This window comes from Papio anubis, chromosome 20 (genome assembly GCF_008728515.1).
Source record: "Papio anubis isolate 15944 chromosome 20, Panubis1.0, whole genome shotgun sequence".
NCBI lineage: Eukaryota > Metazoa > Chordata > Mammalia > Primates > Cercopithecidae > Papio > Papio anubis.
In genome coordinates, this window is record NC_044995.1 from 47,205,654 (window position 1) to 47,227,424 (window position 21,771).

Below are 21,771 nucleotides of genomic sequence, written 5' to 3' on the forward strand. Positions count from 1 at the left end.
TGGGGCAGCCCCATTCCTGCCACCCTTGGCACTGCCCTCTGGGTCTCGGGCAGGTGGGATCCCCAGTGGTGCAGAGACAGTGGGTCAGGGCCATGCATGGGGCAGGTCTCTGGCTGCTGCTGGCCTGACCCTGTCCCCCACTATCTCCAGCACCACCTGAAGAAGCTGGAGGGCCGCCGCCTGGACTTTGACTACAAGAAGAAGCGGCAGGGCAAGATCCCTGATGAGGAGCTACGCCAGGCACTGGAGAAGTTCGAGGAGTCCAAGGAGGTGGCAGAAACCAGCATGCACAACCTCCTGGAGACCGACGTGAGTAGCTGGGGCTGCCACGTCCTGACAAGCCCCATGCCCTTGGGAGGCCGGAGGCGGCAGTGACCTGGCCTCTGCAGCAGGGGAGGTTGAGGGTACAGGCCCCAGTCCCCTGTCCCCTTTCCCCTTTCGGCCCCCTTGCCTCCTGTGGCTTCACCTCGTGAGTCAGGGAAGGCACAGGACAGTGGTGCTGGCAGGAGCCCCTGAACTCTGTTGTCCCCACAGATCGAGCAGGTGAGTCAGCTCTCGGCCCTGGTGGACGCACAGCTGGACTACCACCGGCAGGCCGTGCAGATCCTGGATGAGCTGGCCGAGAAGCTCAAGCGCAGGTGAGCCTGGGCTGCCATGGGCCTCTGCCAGCGCGCGTGGGCAGCACACCTCACTCTGGGGTGAGCGCATGGCATGGCAGAGCAGCATCCTGGATTCTTCCTGGGGACCAAGTGGAATGGCCTGGGGGGCTACAAGGTTGGAGGAGGAGGAGCCGGGGCTGTGAGAACTCTGAGTCAACACGCAGCCCTGCCCCAGATGCAGGCCCTGGCGACTCCTAACCACGTGCCTGTTCCTTCCCTGGCTGCACTTTCTGCTGCCACAGGAACACCCAGGCTCCCTTCCCTGAACACAGAGGCCAGACCTGCTTTGGGGACCTAGGCATGTGTTGGGCACCAGCTGTGGTAGGGAATGGGGGGTGGAGGTGGGGGGATGCGACTGGGGGCGTTGTAGGTAGAGGCTGTGGCAGGACCCAGCTGCTTGGCAGTCTCTGAGATGGCTCCAAGGTGGGGGTCCAGGCTGGAGGCCCTCTGGGTAGACATCCCAGTCTAGCTGTGTCCCAGGGTCCATGTGTCACGACCCCACTGACAGCCTCTTCCTGCAGTCCCAGGCTAGGTTACTAGGCAGCAGCATAAATACAAGGGTGGGGCTGCCTCAGCCGTGACACTCACGGGCTCAGGCCACTCACACCTCTCCCTTCACAGGATGCGGGAAGCTTCGTCACGCCCCAGGCGGGAGTATAAGCCCAAGCCCCGGGAGCCCTTTGACCTCGGAGAGCCTGAGCAGTCCAACGGGGGCTTCCCCTGCACCACAGCCCCCAAGATCGCAGGTAACCGGACATGGAGCCATCTTCTGGAGGCACATGCCAGCGGGTGGGAGTGGCTGAGGGCTGGCCTCGTCCTGGCTCTCTTGAGTGCCAGACCCCAGACCCCTGGCTGCAGCTCTCAGCCCTACTCCATCTGGACCACCAAGGCAGATGGGAAGGGCTGGTCCCAGTCCTCTGCAGAAGGGGCCCTGCCCGATGGTCTTAAGCCCACAACCTCCTCGTTTTGCTTGTTTTAGCTTCGTCGTCTTTCCGATCTTCCGACAAGCCCATCCGAACCCCTAGCCGGAGCATGCGTGAGTGTTCCCAGGCCTGCCTTGACCTCAGTGCTGCCTTCTCGGCCATTCGGGGAGGGTGTTTCTCCTCCTCCTCTGTCCTCTGTCCATCTCAAGCAGGGAGGAGCCAGGCTCGGACAGCAGCGGGGGGCACAGGCCCCACAGCCTGCGAGACGCCACCCCTCTGGGTCTCAGCCTCATTGTGTGAATGAGGGATTGCCAAAGGCACTAGCCCAGTTCTAGGCTATGTGGTGGCTGCAAGGGCTGAGGGCATCTGGTCATTTCTTGTCACCACAGCAGCACTGGGTGTCCCCAGCACCTCCCAGGAGTAGCTTTGGTGACCACTTACCAAGCTTCTCCCATCCTCCCTCCTGGGTGGCAGTAGAGGCCAGACCCCAGAAGAAATGGCAGGGGCAGGGGGTGGCCCAGGCAGGGCAGAGGGAGGCCTCTTCCCACCCATAGGCTCCAGGTCACAGCAGCTCTGAGACCCCAGACTGGGAGGGGTGAGGTGTAGCAGCCCCAGCCCTAGGCGCCATCCCCACAGCCTGCTTCCTCCCCCAGTGCCCCTGGACCAGCCAAGCTGCAAGGCGCTGTACGACTTCGAGCCGGAGAATGATGGGGAGCTGGGCTTCCGTGAGGGCGACGTCATCACACTGACCAACCAGATTGACGAGAACTGGTACGAGGGCATGCTGGACGGCCAGTCGGGCTTCTTTCCGCTCAGCTATGTGGAAGTGCTTGTGCCCCTGCCGCAGTGACTCGCCGGCGCCCCCGCCCCACCCCTCCGTCCACACTGGCTGGCACCCTTTGCTGGGTCTCCTGCATTCCACGGAGCCCCTGCTGCCAGGGCAGTGTCTGAGCCTGCTGGCGCCACTTGGGCCCCGGCCCTCGAGGTACTCCCTTAGCAGGGCCCCACACTTGGGTGAGGGGGTTTATCTGGGTGGGTGGGGATGCCTGTTTACACTAGCGCTGACCCCCAACCGTGACGGCTCCCTTCCCTACTCCATGGCGCCGGCCTCCTCCCCGCTCCCCAACTCCTCGCCCAGCTGGCCCAGGCGGGGCAACACTAAGGTGCTCTCAGAAACACTAATGTTCCTCCAGGGCAGCCCCCACCTCCATCCTGACCCCACGGGGGCCCGGCCCACTGGCTACCCTCGAGTCCCACAGCCTTAACGGGATGGGATCGAGCATCCCTGTGGGGTGGCTCAGAGAGAGGACCCTGGTTTTAAATCCCCTCCCAGCCTGGTGCTGGCGATGGGCCCTGGCCCTACTCCAGGGCCACTGCACTTCCGCCTCACACATGCACTCCTTCTCCCCAAGGCCAGGGCAGAGGGCCTCACCGCCTCCCCGGCCTGCTGTCAGCTTACAGCCTGGGGACAGAGGCCAGCTGGGATCTGCCAGAGGACAGAGAACATGGTCTCCTGCAGGGCCCTGCCTCCCAAGCCCCACCCTTACAAAGCCAAGTACCTTTTCAGCTTTTTAACTGCCCCCAGCCAGGCCCATGGAGGCCTGTGTCACTCTGGCACGAGCTGCCATCACCAGCCACCCACACACACCCCCAGCACACCTCGCACGGGACCACAGCCCCAGCCGCAGCTGCGCTACCAAGGGCCAAGCACAAAGGCTCCAGTGAGCAAGTTCCAGTCCCTGGTGGCCAGGCCTCCCCTTGCCAAGCCACTGCCACCCCATCCTGTGGGAAGTGGCCCCGGCCATCTCCTCTAGACCAACACAGGCAGCCCCAGGGTCCCCAGACCCCTGCCCAGATCAGCAGGTCTGTAGCCCCAACATCTGCTTCCTGTTGCCCAATCCAAAATCGATGAAATGGGGGCTCCTCTGAGCTGGGCCACATTCACATTCCCCTCCCCCTGTGGCCCAGTGAAGCCTCTGGACCGCAGGCTCTGCCCTGCACCTCCTCGTCAGAAGTACATGAGGGGCACAGACACCCGGCAGAGGTGAGCACACAGCCTTGGGCATGGTCCAGGGCAAACTGAAATGTACACCTGAATTTTGTAAACAGAAGTATTAAATGTCTCTTTCTACAGCCCCTTGCCTCATCTTGGTGCAGGGGTGGGCCTGCCACCCACCGCCTTCCCGAGGGGCAGGCTCCCCATGGCCACACACACCCCAGGAGGTCCCCCTGGCACCCCAGGTGCTCAAGGCAGGTGGGATAGGGCTTGAGGCTTTTGTGCCAGTTCCCAGGTGCAGGGGCTGAGGGGTGCCCTGGAGTTTAATGCCCTGCCCTGGAAGTGAGGAAGCAGGGGTGATGGTACCAGCCTGGGCACCCAGCCACCCTCACCCCAGCCTTGGGGAGACCAGCGTGGCTGGCTGCTGCGTCCATTTCTTTATTACCTGAGCCCATCCGGACCCTCCAGACAACTGGAGCCCACCCTGCCCTGGGAGGCTCAGCTCCCCTGCTTAAGGATGCCGCACACCTGCTCCAGAACGTGGCACAGGCTCTGGTCCTTGGGCGTCCTGCTGGCCAAGGAGATCTGAAACAAGGGGGCTGGGCCTCAGGCTGCACCCGGGGGTCCTAGCCAGCCCTGTACCTCACAGTCTACTGTCCAAGTCCAGCATCCTGAGTGAGCCCCCCTGAGACCAAGGCATAGGGCTGGGGTCCCGCAGCACAGCCTGCTGCTTACCCAGTGGGGCGGTATGTAACCGGAGGGCCTGGCTCCCAGGGGCAGTGGTGCTGTGTGGAGGGGTGGAGCTTTCTTGCACGCTCCCGATCCTGCCCCCACCTCAGCCCCTCCCTGCCTGGGTCCCAGACACCCATGGGGATACCACAGCCTCCAGAGCTAGCCGAGAGCTGAGCAGAATGAGCCCCTTTCTATGCCAGGTGGAGGGAGACCAGGAACTACTACCCTGAGACACTCAGGGGTGGCCAGGACCCTGGGCCCTCTGCAGGGGAAACACTCCCAAACCCGCTGCTGGGACCTCATCCAGCACTGCAGGAGCTTAAAGCTCCACAGTCCAATCAAACCTGGCCTGCACCCTGCTGGGGTGGCTGCGGGGTGACCAGGGTCAGGAGCACTCTGCCAGCTGGGCTGTCCCGGGCCGCTGAGGCCCACAGGGCTCACTGCTGCCACCTTTCAGGCTGCCCGGGGGCCCCTCCTGGAGCTTCGTTAGGAGGTCTGCAGGGACTTGGGGCTCACCTTAAGCTTGTCGAGGTAGGTGTGCTCCTGGCTCCAGGGTTCCTGGAGCCTCACGAGGTCAGGGGCACCCTTGTAGAACTCCACCAGCAGCATCTACAGGACAGGGGAGCATGGACTCCCAGACTCCCTCCCAGCCGGAGGTGCACCAGCCCCTCTCCTGGGGCTCCAGTCTCAGGCAGCCCCGAGACATGACCCCAGTCACTAAGAAAGCAACCACAGAGATCGGGGAGGCAGCAGCGTTGCCCAGGTGGCTGGCACGAGAGGTCCACCTGGACCCGCACCCACTGAGCCCAGCTCTCCAGAACCACGAAGGCCTGACATGGCCCCCTGGTTCAGCCTCATCCCCAGCAGCGACACCTGTGAGGTCACAGGTTTGATGAACTAGTTTGGGTTTTGTTGGGTTTTTTCCTTGAGATGGAGTCTCACTCTGTGGCCCAGACGGGTACAGTGCTGCGATCTCGGCTCACTGCAACCTCCACCTCCCGGGGTCAAGAGATTCTCCTGCCTCAGCTTCCCAAGTAGCTGGGACTGTAGGCATCCGCCACCACTCCTGGGCTAGTTTTTCTATCTTGGTAGAGACAGGGTTTCGCCATGTTGGCTAGACTAGTCTCTCCACCTCAGCCTCCCAAAGTGCTGGGATTACAGCCGTGAGCCACTATGTCTGGCTTAGTTTAGTGTTTTTAAATGCACGTTGAACACATAATTGTTAAGTGTTCATCCAGGTACCACCCAAAGTCCCTGGGGTTTCTCTACTGGACAGCCTGGCAGAAGAGGCCAGCGCCTTGGAGAATAGCAGGTGGGGAGGTGAGGGAGAGCAGAAGTTGGGGCCCTGGCAAGGGCCTGGGACTCTGTCCTGAGTGATGGAAGAAGCCCTGACCCAGGCCCCCAAGGCGCCACCAGCCATAGCTTCCCAAGCCCACCAGTGGGAAGCAGACCAGCCCATCTTGTGTGCCCAGCTGCGCACTGCCAGCCCCCGCCTGCCCACCCCGCAGCGAGCTCACCATCTCGTGAAGGATGTCATTGGTCAGGAAGCTGTCCTGGACGTAGGCCATCTCCACGTCCATGGGGATGCCATAGTCACTGGGCCTTTGCTGGCAGGGACACAGACCAGTCAGAGAAGCCTCACTAGCCCCCAGCCCATAGCAGCTGGGGACAATGGGTAGTGCCTGGGCTGGGAATGGGAGAGTGCACACCTCGGCCCAGCTCTGCACCGGGATCGGCACCTGGCGGTGGGACTAGGTAGGCGGGGTAGCATCCTCCCTCCGGGAGAGGCCCCGAAGAGAGCCAGGGCCCTGAAATGACTTCCCAGGGCTGACCTCTGACTTCAGGGCAGGCTTGGGGAGTGAAGCCAGGCTGGGTCAGGAAGGGAGCCCTCTTTGTGCCAAGCAGCCAGCTACCCATGGAGGTCCCCCGCCCAAGCCCTCACCAAAGCCTCGGCACGGCAGCAGTCATGTCCCCATTTCACAGACAGAGAAACTGGAGCCCCAACTCTCCAGTGGAGCCCAGAACCAGGGGCCCCTGCCTAGTTGTGACCCAAATGCCCCAGTGTCCCTGGGCCCCCCAGGCTCTCCCAGCAGCCCCACCTACCTCGGGAGGAGGCATCACCCAGAAAGGTGAGATCTTGGACTCGGGGCCTGGGTTGCCAGAGTAGTAAGGGGCTGGCAGAGAAGAAGGAGAGAGGGGCTGGGCCTGGGAGGCTCGGCTGGCCCAGCATCCCCCCTCCTTGCTCCCCCCACCGCCCCATCCGGCATACAGCAGAGCAGGGCGAGGCAGGGCTGGAAGCCGTTGCTGGAGCCCTGCAGCCGCAGCTGGTAGTCCATCTGTGCATCGATGTCTTGCAGAGACGGCAGCGCCGGGCTGTGCGGGTGGCTGTGGTACCAGCCCACCAGGGACAGGCCCCGCAGGAACAGGCTCTGGTAGACCTGGGGACAGAGGCGCAGCTCAGGGGGCACAGGGACCTGAATGGCTCTAGTGAGCTCATGCGGCCGGCCAGCCCTGAATAAACTCCTGCTGTGTATCAGGCCTGGGGACACAGTGATGACCAAGACAGGCCCTGCCCCCACCACCACTGAGTCCAGTGGGAGCTGGAGAGACAGCCAACAAGTACATCTGTTAATATAAAAGGCGCACCCTGCCACAAAGCCGGGACACGGAAGTCGTTTTGTTAACTGCTGTAGCCCAGCTTACGGAATAATGGTCACCACACAGTAAGCACTCAACAGATAGTTAAAAATAGGCTGGGCATGGTGGCTCACGCCTGTAACCCCAGCGCTTTGGAAGGCTGAGGTAGGCAGATCACTTGAGGTCAGCAGTTTGAGACCAGCCTGGCAAACATGGAGAAACCCCTTCTCTACTAAAAATACAAAAATTAGCCAGGTGTGGTGGCACGTGTCTGTACTCCCAGCTACTGTGGAGGCTGAGGCAGGAGGATCTCTTTTTTTTGTATTTTTAGTAGAGACGGGGTTTCACCATGTTAGCCAGGATGGTCTCGATCTCCTGACCTCGTGATCCGCCCGCCTTGGCCTCCCAAAGTGCTGGGATTACAGGCTTGAGCCACCCCGCCCGGCCAGGAGGATCTCTTGAACCTGGGCAGTTGGCGCTGCAGTGAGCCGTGATTACGCCACTGAAGTCCAGCCTGGGCAACAGAGCAAGATCGTGTCTCAAAAAAAGGAAAAGGCCGGGCGCGGTGGCTCACGCCTGTAATCCCAGCACTTTGGGAGGCCGAGACGGGCGGATCACGAGGTCAGGAGATCAAAACCATCCTGGCTAACACAGTGAAACCCCGTCTCTACTAAAAAATACAAAAAACTAGCCAGGCGAGGTGGCGGGCACCTGTAGTCCCAGCTACTCCCAGGAGGCTGAGGCAGGAGAATGGTGTAAACCCGGGAGGCGGAGCTTGCAGTGAGCCGACGCCACTGCACTCCAGCCTGGGTGACAGAGCGAGACTCCGTCTCAAAAAAAAAAAAGAGAAAAAAAAAAAAGAATAGCAGCTGGCACTTAAAATAGCCTTGAATAGATGAGGCCTGGCACTGAGCATTCAATATTGGCAGCCCTTCACTTTTTATTTTTTTAGATATAGGGACTTGCTCTGTCACCCAGGCTGGAATGCAGTGGCACCATCTCAGCTCACTGCAGCCTCAACCTCCTGGACTCAGTCTATCCTCCTGCCTCAGCCTCTCAAATAGATGGAGCATACCACCATGCCTGGCTAATTTTTTTATCTTTTGTAGAGACGGGGTCTTGCTGTGGCCCCAGGCTGGTGTCGAACTCCTGGGCTCCAGCAAACCTCCTGCCTCAGCCTCCCTAAGTGATGGGATGCCAGGTGTGAACGCCTGGATCCGATGACCTTTCATCGAAGCCACTCATTATACAGACAAGGAAACCAAGGCTCTGAGAGGGGAGGGGGCTGGTGAGGTTTCAGCACCAGGGCTAGAAGATCCAAAAGCAGTGCTCTTAGGCTGGGCGCGGTGGCTCACGCCTATAATCCCAGCACTTTGGGAGGCTGATGCGGGTGGATCACCAAAAGTCAGGAGTTCGAGACCAGCCTGGCTAACATGGTGATACCCTGTCTCAACTAAAAATACAAAAATTAGCTGGTCATGGTGGCGCACACCTGTAATCCTAGGTATTCAGGAGGCTGAAGCAGGAGAATCGCTTGAATCCAGAAGGTGGAGGTTGCAGTGAGCCAAGATCACACCCTGCACTCCATCCTGGGCGACAAAGCGAGACTGTCTCAAGGAAAAAAAAAAAAAAGGCCGCGTGCAGTGGCTCACACCTTTAATCCCAGCACTTTGGGAGGCTGAGGTGGACGGATCACAAGGTCAAGAGATTGAGACCATCCTGGCCGGGAGCAGTGGCTCACACATGTAATCCCAACACTTTGGGAGGCCAAGGTGGGTAGATCATGAGGTAAAGAGATCAAGACCATCCTGACCAACATGGTGAAACCCCGTCTCTACTAAAAATACAAAAAATTAGCCAAGTGTGGTGCCACGCGCCTGTAGTCCCAGCTACTTGGGAGGCTGAGGCAGGAGAATTGCCTGAGCCCAGGAGGTGCAGGTGGCAGTGAGCCGACATCGCGCCACTGCACTCCAGCCTCAGTAACAGAGCAAGACTCCGTCTCAAACAACAAAACAACAAAAAACAGCAGTGTTCTTCACCCTTCACCGTGGGGTCCCAGGCTCAGAGGCAGGCATACTCACCTGCACACTTGCTGGGTGTTGACACTGCCAGCCACTGGGCAGTTGCCAGGACAGCTATGTCCCTTCCCAACCCTCCCCAGAATGCCACCTCCCAGGCAGCCCCTCACCTCCTCTTCGATGGCAGCTGCAGTCTCTGCATCCCCAAGCCGACTCCGACAAGGGAAGGCTCTGAGCACCGTCAGCACTGTGGGGAGGGGCAGCTGTGACCCCGTGACCCCGGTCCCCCAACACCCCCTGCCCACCTGGCCCTGGATACCCACTCTGGCTGTTGATGTCCCAGCGGCCCCCCAGGTAACCCACGACCTCACTCCGCGTCAGGTGGCTGTGGAAGTCCTGGGGAAGGAGGGACAGCAGAAGGCTCAGGCTGTGGCCCTGCCCCAATGCTGGAGACAGCCTATGCCCTCATTCTCTTTTTTTGAGACTTGAGTTTTGCTCTGTCACCCAGGTTGGAGGGCAGTGGCATGATCTCAGCTCACCACAAACTCCACCTCCCCAGTTCAAGCGATTCTCCTGTCTCAGCCTCCCAGGTAGCTGGGATTACAGGCATGCACGACCACGCCCAGCCAAGTTTTGTATGTTTAGTAGAGATGGGGTTTCAGTGTTGCTCAGGCTGGTCTCGAACTCCTGAGTTCAGGTGACCGGCTGCCTCAGCTTCCCAAAGTGCTGGGATTATAGGTGTGAGCCACCGCGCCTGGCCATGCACCCTCCTTCATACATTTATTGAGCACCCACAGTGTACCAGTAGCAAACAAAGCAGACAAGGTCTCAGCTCTCATGGAGCTGATACGCAGGGGAGCCCTACCCGCTGCCCACTGACTGGGCTCCCCAGGCCCCTGCCCAGGCCTGGGAACCCCTTGCCCCTGGACAAGGTGGGCCACACACCAGCAGGAACAGCACGTTGCTGGAAACAGCCACATTGAACGGCTGGAACTTGTTGATGGCTGCAAAGGATGTTACTTCCACCAGGGTGTGGGGGTTCCTGTAGGGGCCAGGAGGGTCACATAGTCTCAGGAACCCCCAGGCTCTTCCCTCGCCCCAACGCTGCCTCCCCCCACCCCACAGCTCTGAGGATCTGAGGCTCTGTCCCACCCCCCATCCCTGCCCTTGCTACCCTCAGACCAGCAAGAGATCCAGGTGAGCTGGGGCACGGGCAGAGCTTGAGGTGAGTCTGACCTGGCCGAGTCGCGGCTGCCCAGCATGCAGTAGCGGACCGGGACCCGGATCTTGCTGTCCACCCGCTTCCCTGGGGTTGTGGCCTCTGGGAGGAGAAAAAGGCAGGGTCAGTCCCTCCCCAGCCCAAGTTGGAACAAACTAGGTGGCCACTGGGTGTGGTGGTGCATGCCTATAATCCCAGTGCTGAAGCAGGAGGATCGCTTGAGCATGGGAGGTTGAGGCTGCAGTGAGCTGTGATCACACCACTGCACTCCAGCCTGGGTTACAGAGTGAGACTCTTGTCTACAAAAAAGAAATTTTTTTTCACTTGAAAGCTGAGGTGGGAGGATTGCTCAAGTCCAGGAGTTCAAGACCAGCCTGGACAAGATGATGAGCTCTCTGAAAAAAAAAAATACAGGCTGGGCGTGGTGGCTCACGCCTGTAATCCCAGCACTTTAGGAGGCCGAGGAGGGCGGATCACGAGGTCAGGAGATGGAGACCATCTTGGCTAACATGAACTAGCCCGGCGTGGTGGCGGGCATCTGTAGTCCCAGCTACTCAGGAGGCTGAGGCAGGAGAATGGGGTGAACCCGGGAGGCTGAGCTTGCAGTGAACCGAGATTGTGCCACTGCACTCCAGCCTGGGTGACAGAGTGAGACTCCATCTCAAAAAAAAAAAATGGCCAGGCACGTGGCTCAAGCCTGTAACCCTCGGCACTTTGGGAGGTCGAGACCGGTGGATCACGAGAGGGGTCAGGAGATCGACACCATCCCACAACACGGTGAAACCCCGCTCTCTACTAAAAATACAAAAACTAGCCAGGTGAGGTGGCGGGCGTCAGTCCCAGCTACTTGGGAGGCTGAGGCAGGAGAATGGCGTAAACCCGGGAGGCAGAGCTTGCAGTGAGCTAAGATCTGGCCACTGCACTCCAGCCTGGGCGACAGAGCGAGACTGTCTCAAAAAACAAAAAAAACAAAAATTAGCCGGGTGTGGTGGCACACGCCTGTGGTCCCAGTTACTCAGGAGGCTGAGGTGAGAGGATCACTTGAACCCAGGAGGTCGAGGCTGCAGTTACCCATGATTGCATCATTGTACTCTGCCTGGGGGACAGCAAAACCCTGTCTCAAAAAAATAAAAAGGTACAGTGGCTCATGCCTGCAATCCCAGCACTCTGGGAGGCCAAGGGAGGTGGATCACCTGTGTTCAGGAGTTCAAGACCAGCCTGGACATCATTGTGAAACCCCGTCTCTACTAAAAATACAAAAGTTAGCCAGGCGTGGTGGTGTGCACCTATATAGTCCCAGCTACTTGGGTGACTGAGGCAGGAGAATCGCTTGAACCCGGGAGGCAGAGGTTGCAGTGAGCCGAGATTGCGCCACTGCACTCCAGCCTGGGCGACAGAGAGAGACTCCATCACAAAAAAAAAAATAAATAAATACATATAATAAAATAAAATAAGGCCAGGCGCGGTGGCTCAAGCCTGTAATCCCAGCACTTTGGGAGGCCGAGACGGGCGGATCACGAGGTCAGGAGATCGAGACCATCCTGGCTAACACGGTGAAACCCCGTCTCTACTAAAAAAATACAAAAAACTAGCCGGGCGAGATGGCGGGCGCCTGTAGTCCCAGCTACTCGGGAGGCTGAGGCAGGAGAATGGCGTAAACCCGGGAGGCGGAGCTTGCAGTGAGCTGAGATCTGGCCACTGCACTCCAGCCTGGGCCACAGAGCCAAACTCCGTCTCAAAAAAAAATAAAATAAATAAAATAAAATAAAATAAAATAAAATAAAATCCAGCACTTGAGCTTGAGAAGTCAGGCAGCCAGTGAAATTGGGCAGTGGGACTGTCTCCAGCCCAGGCCTCGCCGGGTTCCAGACTCACGGCCCAGATGCCTCTCCATGTCTCCATCTTGGGGGTCCTAGGGAAAGATCAAGGCCCAACCTCTCCCCAGCCTCCTCCCCAACCCGAGCTGTACCCGCCCCCCAGCCTGCTTCCCCTACCCACGCCTCTCACCCGGGTGGGCAGGCTCTGAAGGGTTCTTCCCCGGTGGTCTCCGACTCTTGTCCTCTGCTGAGACCCCCACCAGAACGTCCTCCTCCTCCTCTTCCATCAGCAACTCCTCCTCCTCCCCTTCACTGGCTGGGCTCTGGAGGGGTTAGGGGTCAGGGACAGTTGTGGGACCCTTGGCTGGGTGCCCCCTACTCTCCCTACTAAGTCCCACCCCAGCCCTTCGGCCTAAGCCGTAGGTGCCATTGCCCCAGCTGACCACTAGAGGGAGGGAGGGAGCAGAGAAGGTCTTAAGCTAAGACCTCACATTTTACTCATTTATTTATTTGTAATTTATGTATTTATTTTTGAGACGGAGTCTCACTCTGTCGCCCAGGCTGGAGTACAGTGGTGCGATCTCGGCTCACTGCAAGCTCCGCCTCCTGGGTTCACACCATTCTCCTGCCTCAGCCTCCGGAGTAGGTGGGATTACAGGCGCCCGCCACCATGCCTGGCTAATTTTGTATGTAGAGAGAGGATTTCTCCATGTTGGTCAGACTGGTCTCGAACTCCCGACCTCAAGTGATCCGCCCACCTCGGCCTCCCAAAGTGCTGGGACTACAGGCATGAGCCACCACACCCGGCTGACCTCACATTTTATAATACAAGCCCTGCAACCTAGGGTGAGCACCGCATTTATGCCTACTGTTCCATTATTGGAACGCCAAGCATATGGGAGCTATTTACATCCAACTGCTCAAAGTCTTCACCAAGGTCTGATTGCAAAAATTAAAAGAATTGCAACCTCAGGCATAAATGGGTTTAAACTCTCTGAACTCTTTCTTTCTTTTTTTTTTTTTTTTTTTTTTTTTTTTTTTTTTTGAGACAGGGTCTCACTCTGTCACCCAGCCTGGAGTGCAGTGGCACGATCTTGGCCCACTGCAACCTCTGCCTCCCGGGCTCAAGCCATTCTCCTGCCTCAGCCTCCTGAGTAGCTGGGAGTACAGTTGTCCACCACCACGCCTGGCTAATTTTTGTTTTTTTAGTAGAGATGAGGTTTTGCCATGTTGGCCAGGCTGATCTGAAACTCCTGACCTCAAGTGACCCACCCGCCTCGGCTTCCCAAAGTGCTGGCATTACAGGTGTGAGCCCGGCCGCCAACTCTGTTCTTATCTGTAAAAGGGCACAATGACCTCTGACCCCATGAATGACCCCATGGGGTCATTTCATCAGGGTGAAATGAAATCATGCGCACAAATCATTTAGCATACACACAGATGCTCCGTTCACTGAGTGAGCAAGCACCATACATAGATGATTTTAATGTTTTTCAGTAACCTTTCCTCCCAGTCGGGCATGGTGGCTCACATCTGTAATCCCAGCACTTTGGGAGGCTGAGGTTGGTGGATCACTTTAGGTCAGAAGTTCGAGACCAGCCTGGCCAACATGGTGAAGCCCTATCTCTACTAAAAATACAAAAATTAGTTAAGGGTGGTGGTGCACACCTGCAATCCCAGCTACTCAGGAGGCGGAGGCAGGAGGATCACTTGAACCCAGGAGGCGGAGGTTGCAGTGAGCTCAGATCACACCATTGCACACTAGCCTGGGTGATGGAGCGAGACTCTTGTCTAAAACAATAAAAATTAAAAATAACCTCTCCTCCGGTTCTGTCCTAAACCGCCCTTGTGGAGGTGACCTCTCTGGGTCACATCTCAGTTCCTGTCCTCGTCACCTTCTCGGCAGCATCTGACCCAGCGCATCCTCCTACCTACAGGGACATGGTCCTCACATGACCCCCGGATCCCATGCTCGCCTGGCTCCCTCTCACCTCCCCTCTCCCTGTTGCTGGCCCCAGGCTGGGTTTTCAGGCCTCCTCCCTCCACACCCCTCCCAGGTGGCCTCGTCCCCTCTCAGGGCTCCAAATCCTGTCTACACCCAATGTTGCCCACGGTCCTGTCTCCAGCCCAGGCCTCGCCCGGCTCCAGACTCAGGGCCCAGCTGCCTCTCCATGTCTCCATGTGGGGCCTCACAGGGTCACACTAAACACAGCCATGCTGGGCCCAATGAACACCCAAATCTGCCCTTCCCACATCCCCCAGTTTTGGCAGCTCCATCCACCCACTTGCTCAGGACTCCAGCATCTGACCTATCAGCAAACCTGGCGGATACACTTCCAAAAATACCTGGAACCTGCCCACTTTTTCCCTGCTTCATGGCTGGCCTGGGCCACTCCATCATCCCTCACCTGGACCAGCTCCCTCACCTCTGTCCTAGTCCCTAGATCCCACCCTCACCCCCGACAGTCTAGTCCCCGCAGCAGCCACCAGAGAACGCCTGTGAGCACCTCAGTCAGATCCTGTCCTTCCTCTGCCTGCATCATTCCATGGCTCCCACCTTCCTCCAGGTCAAAGCCCAAGTTCTCCCCATGACCCACAGGGACCTGCATGACCGGCCCTGTCCCCTTCCCATCCTCCCCACCTCCTTCTCTCCCCCTTACTCACTCGGCTCCAGCCACACAGGGTCATCACTGTTCCTCCAACACACCAGGCAGAGTCGTGACCCAGGGCCTTTGCAGGGGCTGTTTCCCAGAAGTCTTCATAGCTCCCTCCCTCCCTCCCCACCTTCAGTTCTCTGTTCAAATGTCACCTTCTCAGTGAAGCCTCCCCTGACTACCTTCTTCCCCCACAACTCCCACCCAAAGACAGGGGTTTTTGACTTCTTTGCCCTCTGCTTTATATACAGTGCTTAAAACAGGGCTTGCGCACAGTTGGCACTTACTGAATACATACTGAAAGAATAGTTTCCTGTGTCAACTTAGCTAGGCAACAGTGCCTGGTAATTTAATGGAACACTGATCTAGGCATTACTTCGATGGCATTTGTTACATGTGATTCACTTCTACAGTAAGGTGACTTTCAGAAAGGACATTGCTCTTGACCAGGCCCCACGGCTCACGCCTGCAATCCCAGCACTTTGGGAGGCAGAGGCGGGTGGATCACCTGAGGTCAGGAGTTTGAGACCAGCCTGGCCAACATGGTGAAACCCCATCTCTACTAAAAATACAAAAATTAGCTGGGTGTGGTAGTGGACATCTGTAATCCCAGCTACTCAGGAGGCTGACAGGAAATCGCTTGAACCCAGGAGGTGGAGGCTGCAGTGAGCCGAGATCACACCACTGCACTCCAGCCAGGGCAACAGAGTGAGACTGTCTCAAAGAAAAAAAAAAAAAATTTACGAAAACAGACCCAGCCGGTCTTGGCGGCTCACACCTGTAATCCCAGCACTTTGGGAGGCAGAGGTGGGCGGACCACCTGAGGTCAGGAGTTCAAGACCAGCCTGACCAACATGGAGAAACCCCGTCTCTACTAAAAATACAAAATTAGCTGGGCATGGTGGTGGGAGCCTGTAATCCCAGCTACTCGGGAGGCTGAGGCAGAAGAATGGCCTAAACCCAAGAGGCAGAGGTTGCGATGAGCCAAGATCGAGCCATTGCACTCCAACCTGGGCAATGCGAAACTCCATCTCAAAAAAATAAAAAAAAATAAAGAAAAGAAAAGAAAAGAGACCCAGTCACTGAGCCACTAAGGACTTTGCAGCCTCACCTTGAGCACCCTCACTTCCCACTGCTCCATCGCCTGCCACCTTCTCCACCGCAATGCCTTCCTGGGCCGTTCCACCAAGGAAAAGAATTTGTGGTTATGGTAGCTCATCTGTAATCCTTGCACTTTGGGATACCAAAGCGGGTGGATCACTTGAGATCAGGAGTTCAAGCCCAGCCTGACCAACATGGTGAAACCCATCTCTACTAAAAATACAAAGATAGCTGGGTATTGAGGTGCACGCTTGTCAGTCAGTTACTGGGAGGCTGAGGCAGGAGTGTGTGAACCTGTGAATGGGAGGTTTGCAGTGAGCCAAGACCCTTGACGCATGGCTGGATGACAGAAGCGGGGCTCATCTCCAAAAGCGGGGTGTGTCTTTAAGTCCATATCCAGAACCTCACTCTTTAAAACCCCTTGCTGATGCAGTAACAGTGATGACCTGCTTCCTGCTGGCACTGAGGATTGTATCCATATAGAAATTCAACAGAGTCCAGGCTTGCGGTGGCTCACGCCTGTAATCCCAGCACTTTGGGAGAGGCTGAACTTAGGGGTGGATCCGCAGGGGTCAGGAGTTCAAGACCACCTGGCCAAAATGGTGAAACCCTCTGCAAAATAAAAAATTAGCAGGCGCGGTGGCTCAAACCTGTAATCCCAGCACTTTTGGGAGACCCGAGGCAGGCGGATCATGAGGAGTCAGGGGAGATCGAGACCATCCTGGCTAACAAGTGAAACCCCGTCTCTACTAAAAATACAAAACTAGCCGGTGGCGGGCACCTGTAGTCCCAGCTACTCGGGAGGCTGAGGCAGAGAATGCGTGAACCCGGAGGGCTTGCAGTGAGCACGGGGCCGGCCACTGCACTCCAGTCTGGGCGACAGAAGCCAGACTGTCTCAAAAAAAAAATTAGCGGGTGTGGTGGTGGGCACCTGTAATCCCAGCTACCGGGGAGACTGAGGCAGGAGAATCATTTGAACCAAGCCCGGGGAGGCGAAGTTGCAGTGAGCAGGATCATGTCGAGGTCAGGGTTGCCACTGCGCCCGAGCAGGTTCATGGAGTTTTAAGTGCTTGTGGCTCACTGGAAGCAGTGAGGATTGCCTTTGCAATGGTGAATTTCCTTTCTGTCCTTTGTCTGGGGTTCCAAGCCTCACGGCTTGTATAAGGTAAGCAGTTGTGGTCGCTTTGTTTTGAAGTGAGTCTTGCTCCTTCTTCAGAGCAGGCTGAGCAGCGATCTCTGACTCACTGCAAGCACCATTCCTACTCGATCTCTGAAGCGGCTGGACTACAGCGCCTACCTGGCTTCACAACATTTTTAGAGCGGGGGTTCATTAGCAGGATGATTGCCGATCTGCTGACTTAACTATATCGCCGCTGGTCTTTCAGAGATACTGGCGTATTACAGCGTAGTCTGCTTTTAGCGGGGACTGGTATTTAGCGCCTTCGTACGGCAAACCATGCATAAAAGTTTATGAACCCCGGTATGATGGCTCAAGCCTGTAATCCCAGCACTGGGAGGAGGCGGGCAGATCCTGAGGTCAGCAGATGGGAACCATCCTGGCTAACCAGTGAAACCGTCTCTATAAAAATACAAAAACCTTGGCGAACGGGTGGCTGAGCCTGTAGTCAGCTACTCGGGAGCTGAGGCAGGAGAATGCGGCGTGAAGCCGGAGGTGGGAGCTTGCAGTGAGCTGAGATCCGGCCACTGCATTCAACCTGGAAGACAGAGAAAAAAAAAAAAAAAGATTATAAAAGCATGTACAAAAAGAAGAAAGGACGTTACTCCTGATACTACAGGTGGAGCTTCAATCAGTTGAAGGCCATGGAAACAAGCATACAGAAAAACAAAGATTTTTGCCACAAGACTACAGCATCTGCTCCTGCCTCAGTTTCCTGCCTCAGTTTCCTGCCTGCCCTACAGATTTCACACATGGGCATTATTCACATCTCCATTCTGGGGTTTTGTTTATTTTTGAGATGGAGTCTCCTTAAGCCAGACTGAATGCCGGTGAGATGCCGACTGCAACCTCCACCTAGCAAGTTCAAGTGATCCCTCTGCCTCAGCCTCCCAAGTAGCTGGGACTACAGGCGCGCACCACCACACCCGGCTAATTTTTGTATTTTTAGTAGAGATGAGGTTTCACCATGTTGGCCAGGATGGTCTCGATCTCTTCACCTTGTAATCTGCCTGCTTCGGCCTCCCAAAGTGCTGGGATTACAGGCGTGAGCCACTGCACCTGGCCTACCATCTCCATTTCACATAAGAAAAAAAAACATTGGCCAGTGCAGTAGCTCACGCCTATAATCCCAAGAGTTTGGGAAGCCCAGGTGGGAGGATCGCTGGAGGCCAGGAGTTTGAGACCAGCCTAGGCAAACTCCTAGGTGAAACCTCATCTCTGCTAAAAATCCAAAAATTAGCCAGGTGTGTTGGCGGATGTCTGTAGATCAGCTACAAGGAAGGCTGAGGTGGGAGGATTGCGTGAACCCAGGAGGTGAAGGCTGCAGTGAGCCGAGATGGGGGCGCTGCACTCCAGCCTGGGCCACAGAGTGAGACCCTGTCTCAAAAAAAAAAAAGAAAAAGAAAAAAACTAAGGTACACAAAGGGTTCTTGGCCAAGTTCACCCGGCTGATGAACACTCAAAGAATATCTATTATTATAGCATTTGAAGTTCCCCAGGGCCCCTCTGGTCCCTGCCAACATTTCCAGCCCCCTCAGCCACCCACGACACCAGCATGTCTGTCTTCTTGCCTACGTGACTTTGCATATGCCATTCCATCCTTCTAGAAAGCTCTTCCCTAGCCGGGGGTGGTGGCGGGCGCCTATAGTCCCAGCTACTCAGGAGGCTGAGGCAGGAGAATGGCGTGAACCCAGGAGGCAGAGCTTGCAGTGAGGCAAGATCGCGTCACTGCACTCCAGCCTGGGCAAGAGTGAGACTCAGTCTCAAAAAAAAAAAAAAAAGAAAAGAAAAGAAAGCCCTTCCCTTCAAGTTGCTCTGAAAAACTCCTGCTCATCCCTCAAAGCCCAAGCTCCCATGTCCCCCTCTCTCCACCCCAGTCTTGGAGGGATGGAAGAGGCATATCACATGGTAAGGGCTCCATCCATGTTTGTATATATTACTATAATACCTCCTCCTGAGACAGCTGTGTCAGGCTGGGCACCCCTCATTCCACAGTGACCTGGGCGGCTTCCTGGAGGAGGCTGTAGCACATACCTCATCAGCAGCAGTGGCAGGCGTGTGCAGCTGGTGCAGCCGGAGCCAGGTGGCCTTGTACTTGTCCAGTTTCTGGCCTTTGTACTTGACAGAGGCCCAGCCACAGCCCGACTTCTTGGCAGGGTTTACCAGCTTCTTGCAGTGGGTGGCCCAGGCGCTGGGTGAGTTGAAGATCTGCCCAGTCTCCTGCCACATGATCCTTCCGTCCGGCTGCAGGTCGCCCAGGAACTTCTTCCCCTGCAGTGACAGTCAGCTGGCTGGGCCTGGGACCGACATCCACCATGCCCTCTCTCCCAGGGGTCCTCCCCAGCCCCACGCTCCCTGAGGCATCCCTTTACAGGACTTTCAGGAACGCCTCCCAGGACGGCTGCAGGGCCTCCTCAGTGCCTGGGACTCCAGTTCCACACACCTCATTGGCCTGCACGAAGCTGCCAGCAGGTACCTGCACCCCGCCCACCAGGACCAACAAACCCCTAAGATCGGGGACAGGGTCTGTCTGTCTTGATCACTGCTGTGTCTCTAGGATGCAACACACTCAGCAGTTCCTCAATTCAGAAACTCCCATTCACAAGGTGAACAACGTGCTCCCATTCACAAACAATGATAGCAGTAATAGTAATAATACAGGGCCGGGCGCCGTGGCTTACGCCTGTAATCCCAGCATTTTGGAAGGCTGAGGCGGGCAGATCACCTGAGGTCAGGAGTTTTGAGACCAGCCTGGCCAACATAGCGAAACCCCGTCTCAAGTAAAAATATATATGTACCAGCTGGTGCTGCAGGTGCCTGTAATCCCAGCTACTCAAGAGGCTAAGGCAGGAGAATTGCTTGAACTGGAGGCGGAGGCTGTAGTGAGCTAAGATCATGCAGCATTGCACTTCCCAGGCGGCCGGCAACAGCCTGAGACTCCCATCTCCCAAAAAAAAAAAAAATGCCAGGTGCGGCTCGCTTCCGTAATCCCAGCACTTTTGGGAGGCTGAGAGGCGGGCGGACCACGAGGTCAGGAGAGTTCGAGACCAACCTGGCTACTATAGTGAAACCCTTGCCCTCACTAAAACCACAAAAAAAAAAGTGAGCCAGGCGGTGGCGATAGCCAGCCCCAGCTACTTGGGAGGCTGCGGCAGAAGAATCGCTTGAACTGAGGTAGAGCTTTCAGTGAGCTGCTTATAGCGCCACTCAGACCAGCCTGCCGCCAGAGCGAGACTCTGTCTCCAAAAGCAATAACGACCGGCCAAATAAAGCGCTTAGCACGTGGCACGGCTGCTAAAGGCTTCATTCATTTAACCCTCCCCTAATTTTCCCATGGTGGGGAAATGTTCCATTTTACGGCTGGGAAACTACAAGAAGGCCGGGGTGTTGCCCATCTGACCCTGCGCGGGTGGCGGCTCCTTTCTGAGCCTCAGTTTCTCCTTTGTGGGATGGGGTGTTTGGAAATCTACGTCTTCCCAATCAGAAGGACCCATCTGTGCCTCAGATTCCCCTCTCCACATGGGGCTTGTCCTGCAACAAGAGCTCCGGGCCTCAGTGTCCCCTCCACAGGAGCTCCTCCTGCAGGAAAAGAGCTCCGGGCCTGTTTTCCCTCCCCACACTGGGGCTTGTCCTAAAGCAAGGGAGCTCCAGGCCTCAGTCTCCCCCTCCTCACACCGGGGCTCTTCCTGCAGCCAAGGGAGCTCTGGGCCTCAGTTTCCCCTCGCCACACCGGGGCTCCTCCCTCAGCAAGGGAGCTCTGGGCCTCAGTTTCCCCTCCCCACACCGGGGCTCGTCCCTCAGCAGGGAAGCTCCGGGCCTCAGTTTCCCCTCCCTACACTGCGGCTTGTCCTGCAGCAAGGGAGCCCCGGGCCTCAGTTTCCTCTTCTTGCCCGAGCCGCGAAGGGACGAGGGAGGCGGGGTGCTCACCAGGTAGTAGATGGACAGCACCCCGGCGCCGGGCTCCAGCAGCGCGTCTTTGAGGAGCACCCGCAGCGTGACCGCGCGCCTGGTGAACGCGCCCCCCGGCCCGCCGCAGCCCCCCGCCCCGGCCCCGCCGCCGCCGCCTCCTCCGCTGCCGCTACTGCCGCCGCCGCCGCCACTGCGTCCGCCGCCCGCTCCCGCATTCGGCCGCTCGGGGTCCTCGGCCTCCGCTTCGTCCTCGTCCTCCTCTGGCGCCTCCTCGCCCGCGCCGCCCGCCGGGGACAGCGGCTCCGGAGCTGCGGACAGCGAGAGGCTGCAGGGAAGCCGCGCGCCCCCAGCAGCTGCAGCCCCACGCCCCGCGCCTCCGCCCCGCCTGGCCCGCCGTACCTGCCATGGCCGCGCCTCCCCGCGCCCGGAGCCCCAGACTCCGGCTTCCCGGCACGTGACGCGGCCCCGCCTCGGGGAGGGGAGGGGGGCCCCAACCATTGGCCGCCGCCGGGGTCGGGGGAAGGGCTCCGTGCGCTGGGGTGGGCGGGGAAACTGAGGCCTCCGGGCTGTCCACGCGGGAGAGACCGGGAACTCAGCCCTCCGGGAACATTCTGCAAACTGAGGCTTGAAGCACCGTTCCATGGGGACGGGGTGGTGACCGGGAGCTCATTGATGCTAATGGGAAAACTGAGGCCTCGCTGTCCAGGGATAGAGGTTGCAAGGTGGAAGCCTGGGGCGGGTGCGCGAGTGGCTTAGCCTGCAGAAGCTGAGGCCTGCGGCCACCGCACTTGAGAAACTCAGAGGCCTCGGTCTTTAGGACCAGGGGAGAAACTGAGGTCCGGGGGAACAATGCGGACTCCAATAGGCAACAGCCTCGCGCAGACACAGGTGGAGTCAAAATGCTCCAGCCGGCCTCAGTTGCTAAAGAA

The 21,771-nt window shown here is 57.7% G+C and overlaps 2 protein-coding genes across 4 annotated transcripts in view; one reads left to right on the forward strand and one right to left on the reverse strand.

The window, feature by feature from the left end:
* The window catches only part of SH3GL1 (SH3 domain containing GRB2 like 1, endophilin A2), a 39,666-nt gene extending 35,948 nt beyond the window's left edge, over positions 1-3,718 (forward strand). For all 3 annotated transcript variants that reach the window (XM_003914692.4, XM_009193204.3, XM_021930550.2), the window contains exons 6-10: positions 151-309; positions 535-638; positions 1,281-1,405; positions 1,639-1,695; positions 2,236-3,718. In XM_003914692.4, coding sequence (XP_003914741.1) covers positions 151-309; positions 535-638; positions 1,281-1,405; positions 1,639-1,695; positions 2,236-2,432 — 642 coding nt within the window. In that variant the 3' untranslated portion in view covers positions 2,433-3,718. The remainder of the gene's footprint in view (positions 1-150; positions 310-534; positions 639-1,280; positions 1,406-1,638; positions 1,696-2,235) is intronic.
* A 274-nt stretch (positions 3,719-3,992) lies between these two features.
* MPND (MPN domain containing) lies at positions 3,993-21,282 on the reverse strand. Its single transcript, XM_031660105.1, has 13 exons — positions 21,242-21,282; positions 20,861-21,150; positions 18,968-19,204; positions 12,192-12,324; positions 10,202-10,286; positions 9,911-10,007; positions 9,289-9,361; positions 9,136-9,212; positions 6,580-6,748; positions 6,414-6,484; positions 5,828-5,917; positions 4,827-4,919; positions 3,993-4,163 (listed from the first exon to the last, which is right to left on the reverse strand). The coding sequence occupies exons 1-13, from the start codon at positions 21,246-21,248 to the stop codon at positions 4,077-4,079; spliced, it is 1,509 nt and encodes a 502-aa protein (XP_031515965.1). The 5' UTR covers positions 21,249-21,282; the 3' UTR covers positions 3,993-4,076.
* Between the last annotated feature and the right edge of the window lie 489 nt (positions 21,283-21,771).

Bases quoted from the DNA above. Each gene is read 5' to 3' on its own strand.
- MPND (XM_031660105.1), bottom strand. The intron at 10,287-12,191 runs GTGAGAGGCGTG...TTCTCCTCCCAG, and splicing joins TTCAGAGCCTGCCCACCCGG to AGGCCACAACCCCAGGGAAG. The intron at 9,362-9,910 runs GTGTGTGGCCCA...CTCCTTCCCCAG, and splicing joins GCAACGTGCTGTTCCTGCTG to GACTTCCACAGCCACCTGAC.